This window comes from Lycorma delicatula, chromosome 2 (genome assembly GCF_047948215.1).
Source record: "Lycorma delicatula isolate Av1 chromosome 2, ASM4794821v1, whole genome shotgun sequence".
NCBI classification, from domain to species: Eukaryota; Metazoa; Arthropoda; class Insecta; order Hemiptera; family Fulgoridae; genus Lycorma; species Lycorma delicatula.
In genome coordinates this window covers 21,996,691-22,024,475 of record NC_134456.1, presented here as the reverse complement: position 1 = coordinate 22,024,475, position 27,785 = coordinate 21,996,691, and the positions used below count along the sequence as shown (strand labels likewise).

The window sequence follows — 27,785 nt, the reverse complement described above, 5'->3', positions numbered from 1 at the left end:
ATCATAAAACAATATCACTCGATATTATAATAATTAATAGTTTCAAAATCGTAAGACATCAAGGAATGCAAAGGAACAGCAATCAGTGACAGACATATTTACTGATCTGTGATGTCATCATAGATTCAGCCACTGTTTTCAATCACATGGCGCCAGCTAAAAAAAATTAAGTTTTTTCAGGTTTTTTTTTAATAAATAATCCATTATTTTTTAGTCAGATTAATGCAAATTGCTTTTAAAACCCATAATCTATGTGAATATCAATAATTATGACATTATTTTTCATATTGTCAAATAGCCTGTTGCCTGCAATCTGACAAAATGAAACAAAAATATTAGAGTTTTACCTGTAGTGCAGGACTTTTCAGACACTGTATATACATTTTTGCTAGTGAAATTTCTATTTTCTGGAAAATTGACATATTATTTTTTAATAAAATAAATGTAGTTCTCTGATTGATTAATCATTAATTCATTTATATTTCAAAAAAATCAAAAAGAAATCATAATATTCTGTTCAGTCAGATGGATAATGATATTGTGTTTGATAAATTCATTTTGTTACCTTGCCAGTCCAAACTTTTATGTAAATTATATATAGAGTTATTGTAAATATAAAATGTCATAAATTGTGGTTAATTAGTAATTTAGTACTGAAATATAGTCTAAACCTATTGATCCCATATTAAATGGTTTACCTAAAATACACAAATTAATGATCTGTTGTGACTTATTAATTTTAAAAATATAATCCGTATTTCTGGTGCGATTACTAAAATATTAAAATTAAAAATATACTTATGGAATTAATTTATGTTTAATATTGCATTTCAGTTAATCTGTACTTTAAATAACACTTGAATATGTAATAATACAAAAATAGTTAAGTAAAAAGTTAAATAAAAATAATGATAATACATTGTTTATTAATGCATTAATGAACAACTGTTTATTAATTATTGCAGGTATTTAAAGAAAATTACTTCATAATTGATAACAAAACACGCAACTAGATGATATAAGTATTGGAAGCAATTCTTAATCAAATTTATATAAAATATTTTGAAGACGAAGTAGTAATTAATATTTTTAATTTTCATTCGTATGAGCATTGAATGTAGATAAGATCATAGTTAAGCATTTGCATTAGTTAAAAAGAAATAAAATTGTTTAAAGCAATTAAATTCCTTTAATAAATAATTAAAATTAATGTTAGAAATAAAAAAAATTATTAATTTTTTTAAATGTATATGTAAGGAAAATTAAATTAAAACAGGTGTATTCAGAAAATAAATATTATAGTACATAAAAATTCAAATCAACCATGCCATCATAAGATAAATACTTTCAATATAATAAATGGCATATGGGTATACCATAAATTTTATGAATTTGCAATTGAACATCATAGCAGTATAATAACAAATTATTATGAATAATAAAAATTGTAACATTTACTGCTTTAAAACTTTTTGTTTTTTTATAGGAGTGCTTTCATAGTGATCACTATTTCATTAGATTTCAATTAAAAAACTTTTTATGTTAAAAATTAAAATAAAAAAGAAGTGTGTTTCATCTAGGTCAGTAAATAGATTTTTCATCGTTTAAAATTACCATTTATTTATTGACCTAAAAATGAAACTTGCTTCTTTTCTCTTTTAATTTTTAACATAAAAAGTTTTTTATTTGAAGTATTTGATGAAGTAGGGATCATTATGAAAGTGCTCATATAAAAAACAAAAAAAATATTAATAGAAATAAATGTTATAAGTTTTATTATTGATAATATACCATAAAAAAAAAATTAAATAATGAATTAGATGTAGATAAAAAATACTTCAATATTGGTTATGATTAAAAATTCAACAACATTAAAAAAATATATTTGCTATTAAAAAATACTTAACTGATAAGGCTAATATAGAATACTATCGATAAGGTTGGTACTTATTCTCTGGCGTTTATTTCTCATAGTGATTATATACTGAAAGATCACAAAATATAAATATTGTTTAAAAAAAATTAACAATTTATAAAATACATTTTATATAGAAAAAATTTAAACTATCAAATAATAAAAGTAAGTTAGATTTAGGAGGCATGTACAGGTTACATATAATGATTATAATAAAAATATAAATTAGTAGAAGAGACTATTAACATTAGATTTAATGAGTGATTTATAGAGTTTTTAAAAACAGTGGCAAACAACTTGGATATTAAAAAAAAAACATTGAAAAATAATGTAGATATTTTATAAACAAAATGATGATTCCACTTAGTTAATGTTGGCAGAAAAATGTTACATGTACAAATTTATGAATTAACTCATAAATCATCTACTTGTACTTAGTTGAGTGAGACTACTGTTTACAAAACTAATGTTTCAAAAGTCATATCAAAGAATAATTAAACACTTTCAAACCATTGTGATTATTAAGTTTTAAAATTATGAAGTAGATTTTAATTTTAATTAGTAACTAAAATTGTGTTGGAAAAATACATAAATGCTATAAAAATAAGTAAACTTTGAAGGTTTATAATTTTTTTCAGTTTAATTTTATCAAGTTTAAACTCAGAATTTAAATCTTCAGTCTTAAGAATCCATCAAATTTATTGTTAATATACATTAATAAACATGATAACTTGTATAACCGTTTTTGACAATTATAGGTTTGAATTTTGGCAAATTAGTAGTTTTGCTTATTATGTTAAGTAGCTTATATATTTGATAAAAGATGATTTAATATAATTTAAGAATCTGTATTATATATTTCATTTTTTTCAGTTATTTAATTCTGTAAGATTTTATTACGTGGTTTATTCATTTTAACTGAAAAAAATGTCATGTTTCAGATCCTTTAGATCTTCTATCAAATTTAATTGAATCACGTTTAGAGATATCCAGTGTTGACAAAATTGTTAGGGAGGCTGCTCAGGGACATCTTGATATTGTTCGAGATTTCCTTTCAAAATATCCTGATAAGGTTAGTGTTTATTTGCTGTAGCTTATTTTTTATGATAATTTGTTTATTGAAAGGACATAAAATATAATCAATTACATATATATTTAAATCAATACATATATATTTGTTTCTATTCTTATTATCTTTACCATTATATTATTGACTGTTATTGGTCAGTAATAAAATATTTGTCTATTTATTGGTCATTGTTGAAAAACAGTACAGTTTTAACAAATCCTATACAGATGAGTAAAGCAATAAAAATGTATTAAAAAACCTATGAAAAACAAAAGAATCCTTTATAGCATCAAAAATAAATCTCGCCAGTTTCTCAGCTCAAAACATTACTTCTATGAATGTTTTACTCCCATTTGAAAAATTGATAACTCATGACTTTTTTACTGGAACTTTTGGTTAAAAAATCATGAAAAAAAATTACGTCAAGAATGATTAGTCTTTAGTCCTGTGTAAGAAAATGTAAATTTTTTAGTTCTTGTCCCAAGTTGGTAAACTGCAAATGCTTTCAACTACAAATAGTAGCATCCTGGAGATTGAGTGGTGTAAAACAAGCCACATATCTGTTGAATTTTATTAGTGTTGATACTATTTAGAAAAAAAAGAGTATGTACCTTATAATCTTTCATTCAGAAAACCAAAAACATATTTAAGAATTTAAAAATAACCTTAAACTTTACGAGGTCTTTTCAGAAGATAACCGAACATTTTTAATTACCTGCCAACAGAGATATTTAGTGACATGCAGTTGGCAGCATTGTGTTACACATAACCTCTTCTGTAACCACTTGTTCTTGGATTGTTATCTCATTTAGTTTTTGTGTTATTATTATTTGAGTGCAAATGTTTAAGTGTTAGTAGCAATTTTTGTAATGTGTGATTTTCAGGAGCAATGATACAATGTAAAATTTCACAGAAAGTCTAGTTTTGGATTTGAACCCAAGTCAGGCCTGGTATTTTTTCATACTTGGAAAATTTATTTCTCATCTTTCATAAAAATCATTGTGAATGGTTGATCAATATGCAGTTGTTAAGATTAAATACAATAAATTAATGAGTTATAACTTATTTAATCCAAATTTATTGTTTATTTCTTGAACAGAATTTGTATTTTCTCTGAATTTTGTTTTGTTTCGCTATTATGTAAAATTTTTAATAATTTCCTTTTATATAAATCAGTTCATTAAAAGTACACAATGAATATTTCAGTAAACATCATTGTGTGTTTTTTTAAAATAAGTGTAATTTACAAACTGAACGCTCAAATATTTTATGTATATGGTGATTTATACCTTTCTTTTAATGTAAATATTGGTTGATATGAGTAGGTATGAATGTATAAACAAAAACAAATTCTGTTAATTTTTTTCAGTTGCTTGCAATTTGATGGTCTTCTTTGCTAATTTATTAATTTTCTATGTCTATGCAATTTTAATCTTATTTTTTTTATGTATTCTAAATTTTATTTCTCCACGTAGGTTAATTCTTCCATCACCAAAATTAACTAACTCTGGTGCCTGATGTGATGTGTTAACCTAATTATTTTTCTATTAAAAATGTGCTGTAGTCTTCTTTTTTACCATTTTATTTTGAATATTTTAAAGTTTCCCTAACTGAAATAAGTCTCTTAATACTTTTTCAAAAGCCTTGTGTATTGTTATTCTTCTGATATTTCCTATTGTTCATGTTTGATTGCTGTAAAGTGCTGTAATCCTATAAACATTTAAAAAAAATTCTTTCTTATTCCTAAATCAATGTATTTTCTGCTTGAAAGATCTTCTTTTATCTGGTAACCGATTTTAATTTCTTACTTACATTCAATGTAGAGTGTAATAATTACTTTCAAATCTTAAGTTCCATTAACTGTGCTCTTGTCATTATCTATTAATAGATCTTGACAACTTACATTGAAACTACCCAGCATTTTTTAACTTTGCCAATGTACAGGTATATTAGATATACCTGCCGTTGGCATTTCATCTTTGCTTCATGTGTTTAAGTTTTCAGTGTCTGTTTTTTGAGACATTCCTGGTGTTGTGGAATTGTAAATATTGTGATTGTAAAAGTATATAGTTTATCACATCTATCAGAAGCCTCTGAATTTTGCTTGTTAAAAATATTTAATTTGCATAGATGTAGAATACAGTAATCTTGTAACTGTCTATACAGCTGTTTCTCTGTCAAGCATTATGAAGTACCTTTAACATAAACCAGTAGTGTGTTGGATAGTTGTAGCTTAATGATAGAGGAGAGGTAACAGGTCTGTGATTGGAGTTGCTAAGTAATAGAGGTTTAAGAAAGAAATTATTTGTTCAAAGGGTTGAAGAAAAAATGGATACTGAATAGATGAAAAGTAAGAAAATATATGTGTACAAATATGAGATACAGAGCTTGATGCTCTTTATCAAACATTTAGGCAAGAGAAGGATGAACAGAGATGCTATGCTAGAGAAGAAGCTAAAATTACAACAAAAAAATGATGTTAGTAGTATGTAACACAGAAAAGTAGATTTGTTACAATAGTAACTAAAGCTAAATGATTATAATAACAGTAAATGAATGTATGATTTTTTCTTTAATTTTTTAAAAAAAATTACTGTTGTTTCTTATTTTTGTAGCATAGTAAAGGTTTTCAGATGAGGCTTAGTTAAATTTAATGAACTCTGTTCAATATTAGTTTTTAATGTGAAAAATTTATAAAGTAATAGTTAAAATATTTTGTTATGCTACTGATTTACATCACAAATGAATATTTTGTTATTAAATATTTTTTTTTTTATTCTGTGTGGTTAGGTTGATGTGAGAAGTAATAGTAAAACATGCTTACAAGTCGCTTGTCATCAAGGGCATATGGAACTTGTTTGTTTGCTTTTAACGTCAGGATCATCTATAGAACTTGCAGATAATGATGGAGATACTGCTCTTCATTATGCTGCTTTTGGGTATATTCTTTCTCTTACATGACAATATTATTGTAATAAAAAAATTATAATACTATTATATTAAAATAAGATTAATTTATAAGGGTGATGATTATTCTGAGATTAAAATTTATTTATTTCTCTGAAAAATTTTATATCTTGCTAAAAACAAAAAAAGCTCCTAACGTGATTATTCTGTTGAGGAACTCTTTGTTGACTTATTCATTTCTGTAAGAAAAACATTGTTTTTTGCAGCATATATATTTAAATTTTATTCAAAGTCATTTAATTATTAATGTGCTGGAGAAAAATACCCAATTTCCTGTGGGATTATGGACAGGACAGGCATATGCTGTCTAAACGAGGCTGTGAGTTTGCCTCTGAGTAGAGTTGCTTTTCTTGTATGTAGTTTTCTGAGGAGATTGTCAGTGCATCAACAATTTGATGTGTTATGGACAGATGTGAGCTGAACGAAAATTGAGGACCATTTTCATTAAGTAAGGATTGGCTAAGACCCGAGAGGGGGACTATGAGTGTCTATTTTATTTGTGCACTGTGTTTGTATACATTTTTATTATTCTTCTTGAGTAAATAATTCAATATGCTTAATTCATTTCAAAGGTTACAATAACATTTTAAAAATTCACACCCTGTTAATACAAATTGGTATAAAATAATCTGTTGTCATATACAACTTTATATTATGATAATTTATGATTTTAACAACTTTTCTGTACAATTATATTTTATGTCAGCTTGTATTAATTTTTTTTCCCATCACAAATTTGTAAACACAAAAAAAAAAATTTTTTAATTAATATTTAAAAAAAATTAAACTCATGAGTCATGCAAGCTGGTTAAAGCCCCCCTCACTTATGTTTATTGAGATCTTGATATTATGTACGAAGATATAATAAAATTGAGTAATTAAAGGATTAGTTACTATTAGAATATGTTGTGCATTTGTTATCATTAAATGTTACTTGCTGTATTAAATACCATTGAGTATGTGTATAAAACAGTGTGAATACAGAACTTTCTACTTTATAAATAATAAATAAATAAATAATATACTTTATTAATAATATTAAGATAGTAGTAACAAAGTAAAGGATGACTTGACAATCTTATTCTATTAAATATGTATAAAATTTTTCCCATGCGTGAAACTTGCAGATTTCACTGGCAGACATAGTACCATTTAAATCCAGATGAATTGTCTTGTCAAGTTGATTGTACTTGAATTGTCTTGTACTACTTGCATGTCTTGTCCATAGAACAAATGCTATTTATGAGTTGTAAACAATTTCATTTCTTTATTTGTTGTATTACCAACACAGTTCCCTCAATATTCATACCTTGCTAATCTTACTGAACCAAATTTTTTTATCTCTCATGATCTGCTATGTAATATTATTGATTTTACCCAAAAATTATTCAAATTTGAGGTATGAGCTGCTTAATAATATGGAAGCAGTTTAAAATGAAGAACTTTTTATTAATACTTTTTATTATTAATAAATGTTTTCAGTAAACAGTTTTTAAATTGTAGATAAAATATGGATGTTAACGCTGGAATTTAGTAGTGAATAATTTTTGTGATGATACATTTATATTTATAAATTATTTTCAAAGTATAACACTTTTGCTGTACTGTTTTACGTTAAAATTTTGGCATTGTTTGAAGTCAATCATGGACTAGAGTCTTTTTCACTTTTATTAAACTTTTGTTCTAGGTTTTGAAATATTAGTGAGCCATAGCTTATTTGTTTATTTACATAACTGAATGTTAATAGATGTGTTGGAAGTTGAAAGTTGAGCATAAAAGTGAAGGTTTGTTTGTGAATAGTAATCATAAAATACTACTTTTTAAAACTGTATATTTAGTTGCTTTGAAGTAAATAATCTTATTTTAAAAGACTGTTTTTGGATATTAGCTTCCAAAAGTTAATGTTATTTAGACTTAACACTAAGCTAGCACTAAGCTAGTCCAAGATGAGTTTTTCACTAATATAAAAGTTGAAGTATAATAACATTGTATAATATGTATAATAAAAAAGTATAATATGTTGATACAGTTAACACTTTTAATGCAAACATTACCAGTGAAATTGATAAAATTCCAACTACTTTAGTTATTTTACAACTGTTTACATAAAATTGAACAGAAAATGTTATTTTCAATAAATTATAAGATATTTTCGATATTGATTGTTTAGGAACTGTATTTCAAGATCCCATAAACATTTATATTTGTAAAATTGCATTTTATTTAAGTAAAAAAATTTTCAAATCTTATTTGAGTAAACATTTAATTTTCCTATAAGTTAATTTAGGTTTTTTATTTTTAGTGATCAAAAGTAGTATTGATAATGATGATTAGCCATTCAGTTGTGTTTCACTCTTGGCAGTTCCATAAGTGAATGTTCTCCATGATTATCAATCATGTACGGCTTCTTTAAGTTGCACTATTGTCCTGCTGATATTGCTTTTGTTGGTATCAAGCAAGCATGTCTACGATCATCATGTTTTTTTCTTTTTCCGCTGACCATACTGAGCATAATTTCTTAGTTTATTAGGTTATTTGTTATTTTTGCTTAGTTTTTAAGCAATTGGCGTGTATGACATGCCGAAGTATATAGTTAAGTCTTGTGATTTTAACTTCAAGTGAAATCTCTGATTTCATATGTTTGAGGACGTCTTTGTTTGTGATTTTGGTGGTCCATGGGATTCTCAACAGTCTTTGCTAGCACCACAACTTGAATACATTGATTTTCCACCATTCTGATTTCCTGAGAGTCAAGCTCTCACAGTCATACATGGTAATTGGAAAAACTATGCATGAGTGTGCATTTTTTGTCCAATCTGACACTCTAATTTCCAAATCTTCTGCATGCAAAGCATCATGGTTCGTCCAAGTGTGGTGCGACATTTAATTTCAGGTGCCGATTCTGCATCGCGGTTGATGTTGGAACCAAGGAAAATGAAATCTTGGACACATTCAGTTTTGTCAGCATTGATTTTTATTTTGACATTGCTGACACCTGTAGTCATCATTATTTTTTGTCTTATTGATATTGAGATGCAGACCTATTTTTTCACTTCCATCTTTGATTCTCTTATTAAATTTTTGCAGACTCAGCTAATAAAGTTGTGTAATCTGCATACTGGAAGTTATTAATATTCCTGTTGTCTAATTTTACTCCAACATTGGACTCATCTCTTAGTACATTTCTTGTAATTTTTTCTGCATACAAATTATAAAGGAAAGGCAAAAGGATGCACCCTTGTCTTATGCCTTTACCAATCTGAAATTAATCGGTGTCTCCAGCTGATGATCTTACCATGGCTTCCTGATATAAAACAACTTGATTATGTGAATGATATGAGTATTATTAGAAAAATAATTTTTTTTTTTAAGAGTATATTGTGGATTAACACCAACTAAATTTCAGAAACCCGAAGTAAATCTTATTAATTTTTTCTGAATTTCTATTATGAAGATTGAATCATTTTTTATGTTTGAATGGTTAATTTTAATTTGAATGAACAACTATTACCTTACTAGTAATATTTTCAGATATATTAAATTAAATGATAACAACAGATTTAATATGTGGTTGTTATAAAATTTGAATTTAAAATATGATTTCTTATTTTAATCTCAGGTTATAGGTGTTTATTATAATTGGTTTTTGTATTTTCATAATAAATATTAATGCAAACTATTTATTGTGGAGCCACTCATTAATTTTCATTTTAAGTATTACTCTGAAATGTTATATTTTATATATAATTAAGTAAACATAAATATTTCAAATTATCCAATATTTTATCACAAATTATATATCAGCATATATATATATATATATATATATAGAAGCATAATGTTTACAGGCAGCAATATTTTGTGATTTCTGCCGTTATGATGCCATGACAGAAAGGTTTTTTTAGTAACTGTTTGTGTACTTTAACTATTCTGACCAATTGCTGTGGTCATACAATGTAATTACACAGTATGTTTGAAAAGTTCCCGAACTAAATTTTTGTAGTTGATACAAGTAGTGCCATCTCTTGAACAATCAAAGAACTACATAGTACGATGTCTGATGAGTGTGTACAAAATTTCATCATGCTTTGTCTCTCCAGTCTCGAGTTAAATTCGGTTGTATACGTTGTGTTCATGTGTCCCTGTGCGAGTTCACAACATGGAACACAGAAATGCTATAAAATTTTATGTTTGACTTCAAAAGTCTTTTGTTGAAACTTATTCTATGATACAGCAAGCATTCGGTGATGAAGCCAGATATTGTACTACAACATACATCTGGTGGAAGTGGTTTAAAGACTGTAGAGAGTCATTGGATGACAACGAATGAAGTGGGAGGCCATCAACAGCAGTTGACAATGAAAACGTTGCAAAAGTGCACATGCAACTGGTCAAACCATCCCAACTGGTGAAACTATGAATTCTAAATTCTATTTGGAAGTAATGAAATGCCTGATGCGTTGCATTCTTCGAATCCGGCCTGAGTACTGGGATCCAGGCAGTTGGGCTCTCTTGCACGGCATTACACATGCACACATAGCAACAGTTTAACGTTATTACACCGCAAATCAGATCAGTGTTTTATCCCATCTACTTTATTCATCTGACTTTGCTCCAGCAAACTATTTTTTGTTTCCGAAACTCAAGTTGAAGATGACCGGTCTTTCGATGACATTCCACCCTTCCAAAGGACTTGCATCGAGCGGTTGAAGGCAATCCTACAAAGTGATTTCTCCAGATATATTTAACTCCAGAGCGTTTGACGGGTTCTACTGGCGCTGTAATGAGTGTATAACTTAGTGTATAACAAGGGTTCTATGTAGGAGACTGATGTGAATAAATTTGTTTATCTTTAAATCAGACATACTGTGTATATACCAAAACAAAATGTGTTTACTTCTCTTTGTTTCACTAGTTTGTACCACAATCCAAAAAAATAGTAGCAGTAACACATCAGCCTTGTCATTGAATTATCATACAGCATGATAAATATTATTTTCATAAATTTATTTTACAAAATAAAGTAATTTGATTAGTCTGTTTTTTAAAAAAACGTATGTATTTACATTATGTAAATTTTAATCTCGTAAATTCTATGTGATAATATTTTTTTTTTATAAATTGGGATTTTGAGGAGACTACTGTCAGCAGAATTCCTCTATCCTATATTTAAACTGTAACCTATATTTAATACTTCTACAGAAGTATTTATACTTTTAACCAGTTTAATTTGTTTTCTTGTAATAATATACTGTATAAATTAATTTATTAATAAATAATTTCAGAAACCAACCTGAAATAATGGAACTTTTATTGAAACGTGGTGCTGATATAAATGCAGTTAATAAAGGTCTCTGTTCTGCATTGCATGTTGCGGTTAATAAACAGCATGTTTTGTGTACTAGAGTTCTGCTAAAATACCAACCTAATGTTAATATTCAGGTATTAAATAAACTAGAAAGTTTTTTATGTATAAATATTTTGTGTAATTTTACTTGTACCTTACTTTCATATTAATTTTAGGAAAGTATATTATAAAATGAGTATGTAATTAGACACCTTTTTTATGTTATGCAATGTAAAGTACCATCTACATTAAAGTATATAATTTACTTAATATTACTTACGTAAACTAGATTGTATATACTACATTAATTCATTTACGTGAGTACATTTTGGTTCACACTATCTACCCAGCTCTTTTTTGTGGTTATGACACTTGTAAAGGATTTGAGGTGTAAGAGGAGTCAGTCTGAGGTGGTTAAGGCGGTCTTAGAGTGGTTAATGTTCATTATTTAGTTAGTTTTGTGGGATACAAAATGAAAATTTCTCTTGTAGTTAAGAAGGCAGCAGGAAACCACTCCATTTTTAATTTTCTCATATAGTAACTGCTATTCTGTTGGGGGACTAATATTCTGTTGCTTATTATTTTTAAAGATGGCTTTAATATTTGGGAGTGACTTGTAACTCATGTCAGGTTGCTAACAATCATTAGTTGTGGCAGTTAATATATACACTGTGTTAATAATTACTAATTTTTTTCTTCCTTTTTTCTATATTGTTCTCCATTTTGTTCAATTTTAAATTATAATTGAACTTATGGGTAATATCAGAATGCAAGAGTCTGTGTATGAAGAATAGGAATTTTATCTTTCAATTTTAAGCTTTATTATTAACAAAACTCTGATAACTTGATTTAATGAAGCAGTTTATACATATTTTTGTTTGATAGATTAAACCAATTAGTTATAGAATATATACATTTGCACAAACAAATTATGAAAGTATATTGCTCAACTACTACTCTAAATCTGTTATGCATAACTATGCAATACATTCCTTCCTTTGCCAGTTTGCAATATTATCTTTAAATTTAATAATACAAATTTTTAATTAATTGATTTAAATAATCAAATTTAATAATCTTTGATTGAGAATTGAAGTACATCTGACTTTGTTCTGATATAATCCTGAAAAAGCATTATATTTCAGATGAGGTGTAGAGGATACTGATGATCTCACCACCCTGATTTGTGTTGGTTGGAAGCCTATTGTTGCTTGTGCTTTTCTAAAAAAAACCTTCCTACACAACTTAGAAAAGAAAATTCCATTGAATTATTTAAAATATGTGCAAGATTTCCTTTTGGTGATTATTATTTGGTGGAGAGGGTTTTACAAAATTAAATGCAGTAAATATATATCTTATAATTAATGACTAAATAAATGTTTGTCTAAACATATGTGGCACATGAACTTTCTTCATAATTTTCATTCGTCGCCTGTGTTGTGAAAAATGTATCTTATTTTATTATTTAATCTGTTAGAACTTAACATTGCGTTGATTATTATAATTTTAAATTTAAGAAAATGGGGTTACTTACATAACAAGTACATAATGCCATATTACTAGAGCTTTTTTCAAAATTGTATTGACTAGCATAGTTATTATAATAATATTCCCAATAACACAAAATTAATTCACATTTTCATTAATAAACAAGACTGCAGCCTTGTACTTATTTATGTACTTAAACACCTATATGTCATGTAACATGTAGCGACATTAGAGGTGTTATGAACTACCTAATGTAAATGCTTTAGATTGCTTTTAACTCTTCACAGAATTAAATATTAGTACATTAAAACCAAGTTGTTATAAGTAACTAAACATTATTCTGTCAGTTAACTGATGGAATTAACTTTATAAATAATTGTTTTTTTAATTGGTTTATATTTTTTAGGATTCATATGGTGATACAGCATTACATGATGCTATTGGAAAAGAGTCAAATGATATTATTGAAATGCTTTGTAATGTTCCTACTATTAATTTCCATCTGTATAATAAACGAGGGTTTAATGTACTTCATCATGCTGCACTTAAGGGAAATAATTTGTGAGTAACATTTTACTTCAGTTTGTTAACAAAAAAATCATACAATTTTAAATGACTGACTAATTTAAAGTAAATGATTTCATTTTTTACTTTATTAGAAGTTAATACAGTTCATAATGTTGATATAATAGTTAAGATTTTATTTTAATTGGGAGTCAAAGTAGACAACAGAATTATTTTTGTGTTAATACAATACTACTTCAGTGTACAAGAAAGAGCCCTTTCTTTTATTATTTTATTTCCAATATTTTTTTGTTAATTCTAATAAATTATCAAACTATTTGAAAATCTTCCCGTCAATTTATTTTAAATGAGATTAAAAGTTTATTTTTTACCAAAACAATATTATGTTGTTAATAAATTTTTAAACAATACTAATGTAGGAAAAAATTATTTTTTTTCATCTCCATTTAATGTAATCATTGTATGTATATATATGTATTCTTTATATATTTAAAATTATTTTACATGTTTATTTTTAAATTATTAATGTATACTTTAACCTCATCTGTTTTTGATTTTATAATGTATTATACATTATAATTATTATGTATTATGATGCTACTCTGATTAAGGTTTTGTCATATTTTCCCTTCATTTTCCCATGCAGACAGATGTGGGGTCGGTTAATTATATGGAGTAAGCCTAATTATATATTATATAGAAAAATTATTTGTTAATTATATTGTATTAGCATACATTCCTATTACTGATCTGTGTAATGTGATGTACACCGACCAGAATGAAGATTCTACTTATTTAATTGTTAATGTATTGTCATTAAATTAATAAATATATTAAATAATAGGCTGTTGAGTTCAGGATTGAATAATAACAGGTTTCTTTTTCAAAGATGTTAATTTGAGCTAGTATGGATTAATAGTTTGATATTTATTATTCTTTAAAAACTATGATTAATTTTAATAATATTGATCAAATACAAAATTATCTGCCATTTTAATGACTATTTAATCAATTGATATAAGTAATTATTTATCATTTTAAAAAGAAAATATTCTTATTTAAAATACTTTTTAATCCTTAAAATTGTAAAAAAAATATGAATGATTAAAGAAAAACTAAAAACTCTAAAATTGTCCAGTTTCTTAACTGCAACACTAGTTGTAACACAGGTGTGATACTGTTCAACTCTTACTTTTTATGACTTTTTTGTTTACTAATGTTTGTTCACTATTTAGTGGTTTTTTTTCTGGGTGGCCTGTTTCATGGTTTCTGTTTACTTCTAGGAAGTTATTATCTAAAATTGTTAATGGTGGTATTTTAATCTTGTGTAAAACACTCATTGACTTTAGGAAAAATTAAAAATTTTTCTCTTAAAAAAATTAATAAATTAAATTAGCTTTAAACTCTCTCTCAAATCTGGATAAAATAAATAGATTAAACTATTTCCTAAAAATTGGCTAAGTTTTATAGATGCATAGGATGATACACTGTTACAATGAATAATGATATACAATAAAAGTCTTTACAATAATTACCATACTTCATGTTTTTCACTAAATTACAATTTTCAAATTTTTTTGTTATAATTATTTTTTACCAGATTTTCTAAATAACATGCTGTAAAAAAAACCATCACTCAAGATGTATGTTTAAAAAATCTTTTATGAGTTCAGTTTTCTTAATAGTATATACATACATCCTTATTAATAAAAAACTAGTCAGTGGTAGAAGAATTGAAGTTAGATTTGACCTTTTATCTTTGGTTAACTTCATTTTATATTTAAAATTTAACTACCTAAATTATTTCAGATGTTGTAAAACCATCATCAGTGGACTGATTAACTTCTAAATTGAAACTGTAACTTATGTGATATTTAATTATTAGAAAGATGTTATGAAGATGTTAAAATTAAATATTATTAAGAAGATAGTCAGTAAGAACTAAATTTTAGTTGACAAAAGAAAAGGTAATCTTATTGTTATGTAATATTGTTGTCGGTGGTCTCTAATTTCAGTGGTTCTTAATTTCATTGGCAACATGACTTAAATCGGCTAATAATATAAAAATTTCTATTTTATTTATTTTTTTCTAACTGATTGACATGGAAAAAAGTATATTTATAATGACTAAGATTTTAGAGTAATAGTTATAATCATAGACAGGACTTTCCTTTTACTTGGGTGGTGTGTATTTAGTATAAAATTATGACTAATTTATTATTAAATGTCAGAATATTTTTCAGATGTGATTCCTAGAATGCACTTAGTTTATAGCCAAGATAAAAAAAACTCTGACAACATACTTGAGAATCTTTTCTTTTCACATTAATTCTTTTGTTCTAGCTGGTGAGTTAAAACATTTCCATAGCTCAGATCACTCACTACTAACTTCGTCACAGAAGAAAACATGTAATTGTTAATTTTAATCTATGCAGAAGATCACTTATAATATTTTAGAAGTTGTACCTGTTTCTTTATGCTATCTCCAACTGATGCTTACAAACTGTGTGTAATGTCTACTGACTTTCAAACAACTGTGAGATGAGTTCAAATAAATCAAATTCATGGTACACCATACTAAAACGATTTAAAATCAAGTTTCAAGTGTGTAACTAATTACTGAGAGACACTGACATAGAATCGACTAGTAAGATGTCATTGTGATAGGGTATGATTGAGTGCTTTCATGGATCTGCTTATAAGAATTACACCAAAAAATAGATTAATAAAATATGATAGTCACTAATTAGGTGTGTAGTCATCAGAGGTCTTTTTTGTGCTCATTCAAACAGTCAAGAAAGAATGAGTCTGAGACTATCTCCATTCTGTGATAGAATGTTAGTAAATGAATGATTAAAGGTAAATGAACTATTCAGTTAAAAATATGTAAATTAAATTATATAGGATAGCATTTGTATGTATTTTGAAGTGTGATGTTATAAATGAATAAAATAAGCCATAGAAAAAAAAGAAACGATTGCATAAGTTTAAAAAAATATAATTAAAAAAATTCTGCATAAACAAACTGATCCTGTGTATTTCTTAATTTGAATCTAATACAAACTTGTATTCTGTGGTAATTTTATTTGGTTGTTCATCATTAATATATTTTTATATCTTCATTAAAGTTTTTATTTTAATTTGTATTGTTTACATTTTTCTTTAAATAACTATTTCAGGGCAACTGAAAAATTATTATTAAGAACACGACAACTTGTAGATATCAAAAAGGAAGATGGATTTGCATCATTACATCTTGCATGCCTTAATGGTCATAGAGCTGTTGCAGAAACATTATTAACTCAGGGACAGGCTCAGGTTAATCTTAGAAACAATAGAAAACAAACGCCATTACATCTTGCTGTTTCTCAGGTATAGAACTAAATTCATTCTTATGTTTTTTTCTTATATATTATGTTATTTCTGGAATATTTTAGTGTAAAATCTTTATCATTAAATTTTTTTGTGAGTATGGTTAATTTTTCATAGTTGTCTGTACATTATAGCTCCAGATTATCTGTTAATTTAATTTTTACTAACTATGCTAGTATACAAGCTAAATTACAGTTATGATTGTAAACTAAATATTTGTGATTTTCCTTTTAAAAATTTCAGGGACATTGTTCAGTCGTGGAACTAATAATATCATCAGGAGGTGATATTAATGCAACTGATGATGAGGGTGATACTGCCTTACATTTGGCTCTTATGAAAAGAAAATCTATTACTACAGAAATTAATGAATTAGAAGCTCCTACAATATTTGGGGTATGTTTTTGTCATTTTCATTTAACATTGATTCTTATATTTTAATTTTTGTTTTACATGAAAATACAACAGCAGGAAGAGAATTTAAAAACCACGCTTTAAATAAACTCAAAAGTGTATAAGACTTAGCGATGCAGAGTGGACACAGTGATGGCATGCTAACTCTGAAGTAGGGGTTTATAATATTTTGATTATAGTTCTGAGATTGGAGAGGCCTGTGAAAAGTTTGACTTTGAATGCTAGAATTGGGATGTAATATCCCAAATCCTAGGATTTGAATGCTAGACTGGATACTGGTATTCTTTGGAAGTTGGGTTTCAATTAACCACACATCTCAGGAATGGTCGACCTGAGACTGTACAAGTCTACACTTCATTTACATTCATCAAATATCTTTTTGAGGATAGACTATGTTTTTTTGTTATAATATTTTTTCGTATTTATGTTTATGCATCTAGAAATTATAATAAATTAAACACCAAATCCAAAACATAAAAAAAAAAAACTGTAATTGAACCTAACACAATTCAGTCTAAACAGAAATAATAAAGAAACCATATCATCCTCGTTCATTCTGTGAAGTAATACCTTGCTGTGGTTCCGGAAGCTAAACAGAAAAAGGAGTGTTGAATAGAATATGAATAGGCTGTGACAGTTGTAAACATTCAATGTTAAGGTGGAATAAAATGTAGTTCAGAATGTGATATCTTATATGGTGTTTATGAATTTGATTTAAGACCCCTAAGAGAGAATTACAGTGATTTTTGTTGGCAACAAATGAAGCACTAGAATGAATAAATAATGTGAATATACAATTGTGATAATACAGTTTAATTTATCTTTCACACTAATGATGTTCGCAAGTTTTTTTTGGTTATGGTATCTTGTCAAGGTTTTCTCATTTTCTTCTTTCTAAATTTAAACATTTATTACATTTAACTCTTGGATGAATCTCATGAGATTAATTATAATATTTAGAGATACATACAAGCAGTTGAATTAATTTTGAAAAAGGGCTCATTGTGTTGCTGTTTCTGATTTACATGATAAATTCAAAGTGGATTCCTACCTATTCTACAAGCTAACCCACTTATTAACAATGTTTGAAAAAACTAGCAGTCTAATGATTACTAGTTCTACTGGAAATTGAATGTGGGTGATAATGTACAAATTAGGAAAAATAACGCTGATAACATAATTTTTGTTTACTAACGTGTGATACATGATTTTAATCAGTTTTTGATGCTGAAAATGAATATGAACTTAGAATCTTTCTATTGCCCACCATTTTTGAAAAAAATTTAAATTTTAATTACAGGATTTTTTCATTTTTCAAAATGAAGAGTGAGCCTTCATGGACAAGATTAATCATGTCTGTGCATGTCAAAATATGTAGCTGAAAACAGCTGGATTGTTTGTATTAAGTACTGTATTTAGAAATGAATTAATCTTGTTCAGTCTTATTGGTGTCTTAAGTATGGTAACAGTGCAGATTCATAAAGCCTCAAAATTGTGTAAATGATGTGGAGGATGTCTTTTGTTATGTACATGGTGAGTTTACTGTAAAATCAAAGAAAAAACATTACATCCATCTTTAATTAAAAAAGCATATCATTTGTACTTCCAGTGTAAAATTGATGATCAGGATAAGACGTGGGCTGCTCATATAGTATGTACTAATTGTTCTGTATGTTTAAGAGGATGGCTGAAAGGTACACGGAAGGCTTTGCCATTTGGTGTGTCTATTGTTTGGTGTGAGCCAAAGGATCATGTAACTGATTGTTATTGTTGTTTAACAAGTGTTTCTGGAATTTCTAAAAAAATCTAAACATACTGTAAAATATTCTTCATTGAAATCTGCAATCAGGCCTGTATCTTACAGTGAAATTATTCCAGTTCCTGAGCCATCTGTGAAAATATGTTTTGAAAGCAGCGATGAAGAATCAGGCAGTACTGAAGAAGACTTTGATTTTGAATTATCTTCCAATAAGCCACATCGTATATCATAAGGTGAATTAAATGAGTAGGTTAGGGATTTAAATTTATCAATAAATGAAGCTGAACTGTAATGATCAAGACTGCAATGTTGGAATTTACTTTTAAAAAAATACAAACATTTCAGGCTTTCGAAGCAAAAAAAAGAACTTTCTCAGTACTGTATTGATGAAAATAATTTGGTTTATTGTACAAATATTGATGAGCTTATGTTGCACTTAGGATAAGTTCATAAACCTGAGGACTAGCGCCTTTTCATAGAGTTGTCTAAGTATAGTTTAAAAGTGGTTCTACTGCACAATGGTAACAAATATCCTTTGACAACAATTGCTTGTGTTATTAATTTGAAAGAGACATATGATGTGATGAAAGACGTTCTTGAAAATATAAATTATAAAAAACATAGCTGGAACATATGTGGTGATTTGAAAGTTATAGCTATTTTGTTAGGCATACAGTTAGGCTGTACTAAGTACATGTGTTTTCTTTGCGAATGGGACAGCTGAGCTAGAGATAAACATTATGTTACCAAAGAGTGGAAGAAATGAGACAACTTTACGCCAAATTAGAAAAATATTATTCATGAGTCTTTAGTTGAACCCAAAAAAATATTTTTACTCCTTCTCCATATCAAGCTAGGAGTATGAGAAATTTTGTAAAATCAATGAAGAAGGATAGTCCTAGATTTTTTACATCAGGAAGAAATTTCCGAATGCAATTGAAGAAAAAATTTAAGAAGGAATATTTGTTGGTCCTCAAATAAGAGAGTAGATGTATTTAACTCAATGTTAAATAATTTAGAAACTGCAGCTTGGGCTTTATTTAGACATTGGGAAAAGTTTTTTTGCAAACAAAAATCCGACAATTACCATGATATTGTTAATCAACTTCTTAATTCATACAGAGCTATGGGATATAATATGTCTTTGAAAATACATTTCCTCCACTCACATCTGGGTTTTTTCCCAGACAACCTCGGAGATGTAAGTGATGAACATGGTGAACGTTTCTACCAAGACATTTTGGTGATGGAAAGCCCTTACAAACTGAAATGGAATACTAACATGCTAGCCGATTACTGTTGGACATTAATTCGGGATGTGCCTGAGGCTATTTATAAAAGAAAAGCATCAGTGAAATCATTCTAATACAGGTATGGCCATGCGAAATTATAAATTTTACAGATTTGAACTATATTTTCCCTTAATTTTTTTTGAGTCGTAATTTATTTAAAACTAAGGGTGATAGAAAAATTGTATTTGCAGATCTGTAACGTATGCAAAAAGCAATTCAAGAAATGGTATCACACTTAGAGAAACATTAAAAATTTTTTTTTTTCTATCTGTGTGATTTATTCTATAAAAATGTTTATTATTTTACAGTGTTTACCAAACATAATAGAAGGATTTTTTTCAGATTTGGATGCAAATAGCAGCTCGAGTTGAAGGAAGTGCGGTGGCTATAGCATTAGCCTGCTATCTTGTTCAAGAAGGTTGCTCTTTAGAGACAAAAAATGCTAATGATAAAACTCCTTTAGACGTTGTTGCTGAAACAAATATAGCAGAAATTCTTAACCAGTATGTCACAACACAAAAAAGGTATGTACTTTTTATATCGGACTAAGTGTATATTTATATGTATGTGTTATATATATATATATATATTGTCGCCAAATGGCTTTGACGGCATGTGGCACTTACTAACCTTGTAGTAACCCTGAAAAGGTCTGTTTTTATTGATGAATGGCTTTGACAGCTAATTGTAATTACTAATCTTATGGTAGCCCTGAGAGGGCTGCTGTAGTTGAATGGCTTTGATGGCTCGTAATTCATAACCTTGTGGTGGCCCTGAAAAGGACTGTTTTTTGCATTAGCTCTGAGAAGAGCTGTTGGGTCCGGGAGCTGATCTCTGGCAAAGTCGGGGAGTTGTGGCTCATCCATTGAAGTAAGACCGGGCTTTCCCTCAGTGGCAGTTGGGTCCCCATTACAGTGTGGTAGTGGTGGTCCCCAGAGCCCTGCAGTGTCAGGTTGGCGTTGTTCGTCCTTCGCTGGTGTGGTCAAGGCGGTTCTCCCTGAGTGATCCCATGTTGGGCCAGCTACTGCTGCTGAATCTGCCGGCCAAGGCAATTGAAGCCTTGGAAGGTAGCATCCGCATCCAGCAGCTCTTTCGATGGGCCGGCCAGGCCTGTGCTCCAGCAGGGTTGTTGCCATCCACTGGGAGGTCTCATGTTGAGGCAGCCAGGGAACTTCTGTCTTCCATTTTCTTCTTGGTCTTCTCCAGGTGGTGGTCGACGATGAATTAAAACTTCACTCTCGTGCATGCTCTTTTATTGGAGCCGGAGAATGGTGGGGCTGTAGCGCCACTATGGTGGGAGAACTGTGCAGTCATCTGCGTGGTGGTAGTGATGCTTGTATCCAGTGCGTACGTATACTGTGCACCAGCTCACATCTGAGTTGCTGCCGTGTTTGTCTGTTGATATTAAATTAGGCATATATGTGGTAACAATATATATATATATATATATATATATATATTCTAGTGTTGTAATAGAAATTCTAATGGATAGTTGAATTTAGACAGAATTACATTCATCTATAATGAATACATGTGCTTGTGTATTACTAATGCCTTTTGCAATATAAAGCTGCCATATGATTAAGATATGAAATTGTACTCTAGTAAACTATATGATTGTCAAGTTAATGAAACCCTTTATTTTAAAAGAAATAAAATGATTGTAAGTTGAATAATTTTCTTTATAAGTTGTTCAGTTTTTATAAGTTGAAGTCTACATCATTTGTATCGCTGAGGTTTCTGAGATCATAATAATTTCAAGTGTTTTAGGTTGTACTAATGACATAGTGCTTTGGAAGGAAAGTAATTGGGTGTTATTAATTATATACATATTTGTATTATGTGACCTTCCTCCAGCTTTTTAGATATTTTCACAATAAGTGAATGAGTGCAGATTTGAAATTGGGCTTCTTTGAAACCGATTAGTTTTCGGGAAGGGCTTGTTTTCTAGGTTATAAGTTGATTGCTTAATCATGATAATACATGACTTAAATGTTTTTTCAATCTCTGTGGCAGTTAAAAAGCTAAAAAAAGCTCACAGCTACACAAAAAAATCACAATTGTGTTAATTAAAAAATTAAAATATTAATTGGAAATTGTAGTTGAAGAACCTGCTTTTGGAATGTTTAAGACTTAGATGTTTGAATATTGTAGCCTGTAACTGAATCTGAATATTCTGATAGTCATCTTGAGCCTTATGTCTATGTCAACTGGTACAAATGGGGTGCCCTTGTGGTGTTCTTATAATATCTCTGCAAACAATCATCCGATTTTCAAAATTCAAAAGGGATATTTGTAAGTGCTTTTGCGAGTACATCGCATCATCAGTGGCTATACAATTTTTCAAATCATTTGTTGTAAATTACACATTAAAATTAAAAACCTTCTACTATACATGAGATTTAAAATTGTTAAAAGATCCTTTTCCAATTAAATCAAAACAGAAATATAACTAAATTTTTTTTGAATTCAAAAATTTAAATTTTAAATTAAAATCAAAATTAAAAATTGCATATATATAAAATATGAAGTCATTAATAAAATTAAATTAAAAAACAAAATTAAAATCAATAATAAAAACAAAATAGAAATCCATGTAGACTACTAACTTGCCAAAGTTATGTGAATATTATGAATTCATAATATTCAATTCTATACAGTCACATAACTTTAGGAAGCTAGTTTACATGGATTTCTATTTTGTTTTTATTATTGATTTTAATTTTGTCTTTAATTTAATTTTATTAATGACTTCATATTTATATATATATATATATATATATATATATATATATATATATATATATGCAATTTTTAATTTTAATTTACAATTAAAATGTTTGAATTCAAAAAAATTTAGTTATATTTCTGTTTTGATTTAATTGGAAAAGGATCTTTTAACAATTTTAAATCTCATGTTTAGTATAGGGTTTTTAATTTTAATGTGTAATTTACAATGAATGATTTGAAAAATTGTATAGCAAACTGACTCAAACGCTCTAAGAAATCACTTTGTGGGATCACCTTCAACTGCTTGGTTCAAGCCGTTGGATGGCCGGAATGTTGTCAAAAAAGTGGCCTTTGATCTTCAACTTGAGTTTTGGGAACAGAAAATAGTGTGTTGGAGCCAAGTCTGGTGAATAGGGCGGGTGGGATAAGATGGTAATTTGATTTGCAGCGTAATAACTTGTTAAAACTGTTGCTATGTGTGCTGAGGCATTGTTATGCGAGAGAGTCTAACTTGTCAGATTGCAGTATTCAGGCCCGATTCTACGAATGCGATGCATCAGGCATTTCATTACTTCCAAATAGAATTTAGAATTCATGGTTTGACTAGTTGGGACAGTTTGACCAGTTGTGCACGCACTTTTACAATGTTGTAGTACGAGATGCAGCTTCATTACAGAGTGCTTGCTTTATCACAGAATAAGTTTCAAAGAAACATTTTTGAAGTCTTAACACAAAATTTTATCACACTTCTCTGTTCCATGTCACGAGCTTGCACAAAGTCACATGGACACAACATGCTGCTGAATATAACTTAAGAGACTGGAGTGATGAAATTTTGTACAGACACTTGTCAGACATCATACTACATAGTTCCTTGGTTGTCTGAGAGAATTTCTACAGTTGATACAAGTTGATACTTATATCAACTGTAGAAATTCTCTACAGTTGTACATTCTTTCTACAGTTGATACAAGTTGATACTTGTATCAACTGTAGAAATTTAGTGCAGTAACTTTTCAGATATACTGTGTATATAAATATAGTATATATATATATATATATATATATATATATATATATATATAATATAATATCATATATAAAAAGTTTTATTTAAGTATTATACACTATATTTTATAAAATCTTTCTCTTCTTAAAAAGATCAATGTTAAAAAACAACCATCAACATAGAAGAAATCAATTTGTATAAAGAGAATCAAATTTATGATGTGATACAGGAAAATTTATTATAAAGGTTTTATAAATGAATAAGAAAAAACAATAAATAAGTAAATAAAATGATGCTCTAATTACAAGAATCTAAAGCAGTATGTTGCAGAAAAAATCTCAGTGAGATATCTATGGTTCTGAGACCAAATTGATAACTATTCAGAAGTGGGTATAGTAGATCTTACTTCAAGAGAATTAGGTTTTTTTATTCCAAGTTTAAGGAAATAGAAGTGTGAACTCCATTAAACTAAGAAATCAATAACTGATTATCTGCAGTATGTGTTTCAAATGAGGCTACTTTCTGTGTTTTTAGTAGGGACAACAGGCTTGTGTAAATATGATGCTAAGAAAAATCTGTTTGTTATGATACATATCATAACAAAAAAAGAGGATTATCTATCTATAAATTGAATCTTTGCTATGGCTGGATAAATGCTCTATGACAACAACATCATTAGAACCTTTTTTTTTATATATATATTTAACACTGCCTTTTATTTAACACTTTATTTTTACAGGTTTTTAAGACTTTTATTTTTTTAACACTTTAGACATGTACTTGAACATATTGATTTTTTTTTAAATCTTGAGTAGGTGAGTTGGAATAATAGGTTGAAATTTTCTTGATGCCATTTTACTCATCAGATTAATTGTACACAATAGGTTAATAACCATTGTCTGACTTATCACAGTCACTGGACATATCTCCTTCAGTTGATTATATTAAAAAAATGTATCTAATAATGTGGTAGAAAGTAGTAGATCTTGCTACTGTCATGAAACACATATCAGACATTGGATATTGTTTACATAAGCTTCATGCCATGAAGTGTTTAAAATGGAAGTTTGCAAGCATGTGGTAATAAAAGTTTATATAGTCCTACATTGTGCCACTTGAAGCTTGTTTTTACCTGTAATAGGGTTTTTTTATGTTGAATATATTAATGAGAAGAAGTCTGCATGGGCACACTGTATTTGTAATGATTTTGTGTATCTTCATCATACGTTTTAAAACGTTGTAATTATGCAGAACAATATTGTTTGTGTTTGGGTAAATAGTGTATTATTATTTTGTAAAGTTTGTATATTTCTGTGACATTATTTATAAAACATATCTATTATGTTTTTCTCATTTAATTTTATATTTATTTTAACATTTTAGTACACCTGTTGCTGTGGAAAAACCGACTGGATCGGCTAACGGAAAAGCAGATTCTGAAACACCTGATGATGAAGAAATTCCTACAGAATCTCGTAGGATACCTGTTGAGTGTTCTATTTGTTCAGAGTTAGCTGATGGAAATGTTCTTTTGGAACCATGTATGCACAAAATTGCATGTGAAGATTGCAGTGCACGAATGAAAAAGTGTCTTAAATGTGGATCTGTAATTGACAGACGTTTGACTCAGGGTAAGCATAATTTCTTACTTTTATTATAATTGTATAAATGCATTTTTTCATTTTTGTTTATCATAATTTTATTTATTTTTATGTTTGTATTAGATGGAAGAATTGTTCCTTGTAAGTCACGACAACCGAGTGCAGAGAGACTTCGATACTTAGAGAGCAAAATAGCTGAAATTGAAGAAGCGCATTGTTGTTCTATTTGTATGGAGAGAAAGCGTAATGTTGCTTTCCTTTGTGGTCATGGTGCTTGTGATAAATGCTCACATACATTACGTATATGTCATATGTGTAGGAAAACTATTACAAAAAAAATTAATCTTTATTAGCAAATGTAAGGTGAGTATGAGTTATTGCGTACAGATTTTTTTTGACATAAAGTTAAACAACGTTATGTTTGTGTGAGCAGGAATAATTATTATTCTCAGCAGTAAATACTTTTTTTATTTTGTCATCTTAGTTACCAAAATATACTCGAGTTAAAATAACTTATAAAAACAATCAAAGGATTTTGAAAATGCATTACTGATCTTCTCATTACTTATGTAGAGTAAAAAAGAAGTATCATCAATATATAATAAAAGTAAGCAACTAGCCACCATAAACAGTAAAGGTATTTTAAAAAGTTTGTTAAGTGGATTTGTCCTCTAACTTCATCAGTATTGATCTTACTGCCTCAAGTTAATCCATAACATAAGATATTCATAAACAGAAAAGATGTCTATGAATTGTTCTATTGTTTGACAAATTTTTGTGGCTTCTCTAAAGAATAGCTCTGAATGTGAAGTACTGGCTCATGCTGATTTAGTGTATGGCTGTGTGTTCTTTGCTTTAATTCATATTGATAACTCCTTTTATTTATAGAAGTAGTTGTCTTATATATATTAAATTAATAACATTTTGTAAGATTTTGTGTAAAGGTATTGCGTATATAATAGTTGTTGATTGTATGAATCTATATGTATATATATATATATAAAACAAATTAAATAATTTTATTGGCATTGTTAATAAAATAAGGCTGTAGGTAGTGAGCAATCTTTCAGTTCTATTACCCTTTTGTGAATACATATTGTTAGAGATTATAATTTATCTGAAATAATTTTCAGAATTTTATGTTTAAAATTTTTCTTTTTTTTAACACTAATTTTTGCTTCTAAGTCATACTGTACACCATAAGTGGGTTATATATAATATAATCTCAAAACATTCATATTTATCAATGCACATTATAAATGGTAGGATTATTTAACCACCCTCGTGCACAGAGTTTTCTAAAGTCTGTATTAGCAGTATGCAATTAAATTTCATAATATACAAAATTCTAAATATAGTTACAAATAAGTTTTGAGATTGGAATTGTGTAAAACAAAACTTTTTATGTTATGGAAAACAAATTATGTAACAGGTCTTGGAGCTTTAGTTCACCAGTGAAATTTCCCCCTGCCTTGTGTAATTATTCATTTTTTTACTGCATTAGTTTTTTAACCCTTTGACTCAGTGTGACTTGACTTCTGCTGTAGGATTCCATTGGTAGAAGTGTGTCAATAGTATTTCTTAAAGCATCTAATTTTGTTGTCACTTTATGTTTGTTGTGATATGTTACAAGCTGATTTGATATGTTATGTGCTGTTTTAGCTTTAGATTGAATATTTTTCATTTCACTTAATCTGCTTCTTTTATGGGCATCAGGAAACAAGTGCACTGTACATTTGTGTGGCTTTTACTTGTATTAATGTATTCTGGTTTGGGTGATGGTTACACTATGTGACCTTATGTTCTATCATGGAACTCTAAGATGATTTGAGCTAGAACCAAACTCTTTTCTCCAAAAAGTCTAAATTAAAATTATTTGTGGAAAAAATTAAAGTTATAATTTTTTTCATTAAAATTTTTGTATTCTTAATTTTATTCTGTACATTATATGCAATAGGTTGTTTTATTCTGAATAATAATTTAAAAAAAAAGTTTAAAACACCATAAATGTTTTCTGAAAATTGCTTGCCAGTCTCACATCATGAGACTGGCTTGGACACAAATTGCCACTGCCAGGATTAATATATTAAAAAAATAAAATTTATGTAATTTTTACATACAAAAATCACTGTAATAACTATTTAAGTACAAAAATTCAACAATTACTTTTCCTATTTGTATCAAAATTTACTTAAAAATATTTTTATAATTATTAAAAAGTAATTATAATTAACTAAGTAAAATATTTTTTAATGTTTAAATATTATATTTAAACGTATCTTTAAGTGAAATGGAAA

General features: G+C 28.0%; 1 protein-coding gene across 1 annotated transcript in view; it reads left to right on the top strand.

Annotated features, from left to right (window-relative positions):
* The window catches only part of mib2 (E3 ubiquitin-protein ligase mind bomb 2), a 53,109-nt gene extending 27,032 nt beyond the window's left edge, over positions 1 to 26,077 (top strand). The window contains exons 8-16 of the mRNA XM_075357818.1: positions 2,857 to 2,987; positions 5,775 to 5,923; positions 11,237 to 11,393; positions 13,193 to 13,347; positions 16,491 to 16,683; positions 16,927 to 17,079; positions 20,491 to 20,672; positions 25,271 to 25,518; positions 25,612 to 26,077. Coding sequence (XP_075213933.1) covers positions 2,857 to 2,987; positions 5,775 to 5,923; positions 11,237 to 11,393; positions 13,193 to 13,347; positions 16,491 to 16,683; positions 16,927 to 17,079; positions 20,491 to 20,672; positions 25,271 to 25,518; positions 25,612 to 25,841 — 1,598 coding nt within the window. The 3' untranslated portion in view covers positions 25,842 to 26,077. The remainder of the gene's footprint in view (positions 1 to 2,856; positions 2,988 to 5,774; positions 5,924 to 11,236; positions 11,394 to 13,192; positions 13,348 to 16,490; positions 16,684 to 16,926; positions 17,080 to 20,490; positions 20,673 to 25,270; positions 25,519 to 25,611) is intronic.
* Positions 26,078 to 27,785: the final 1,708 nt, after the last annotated feature.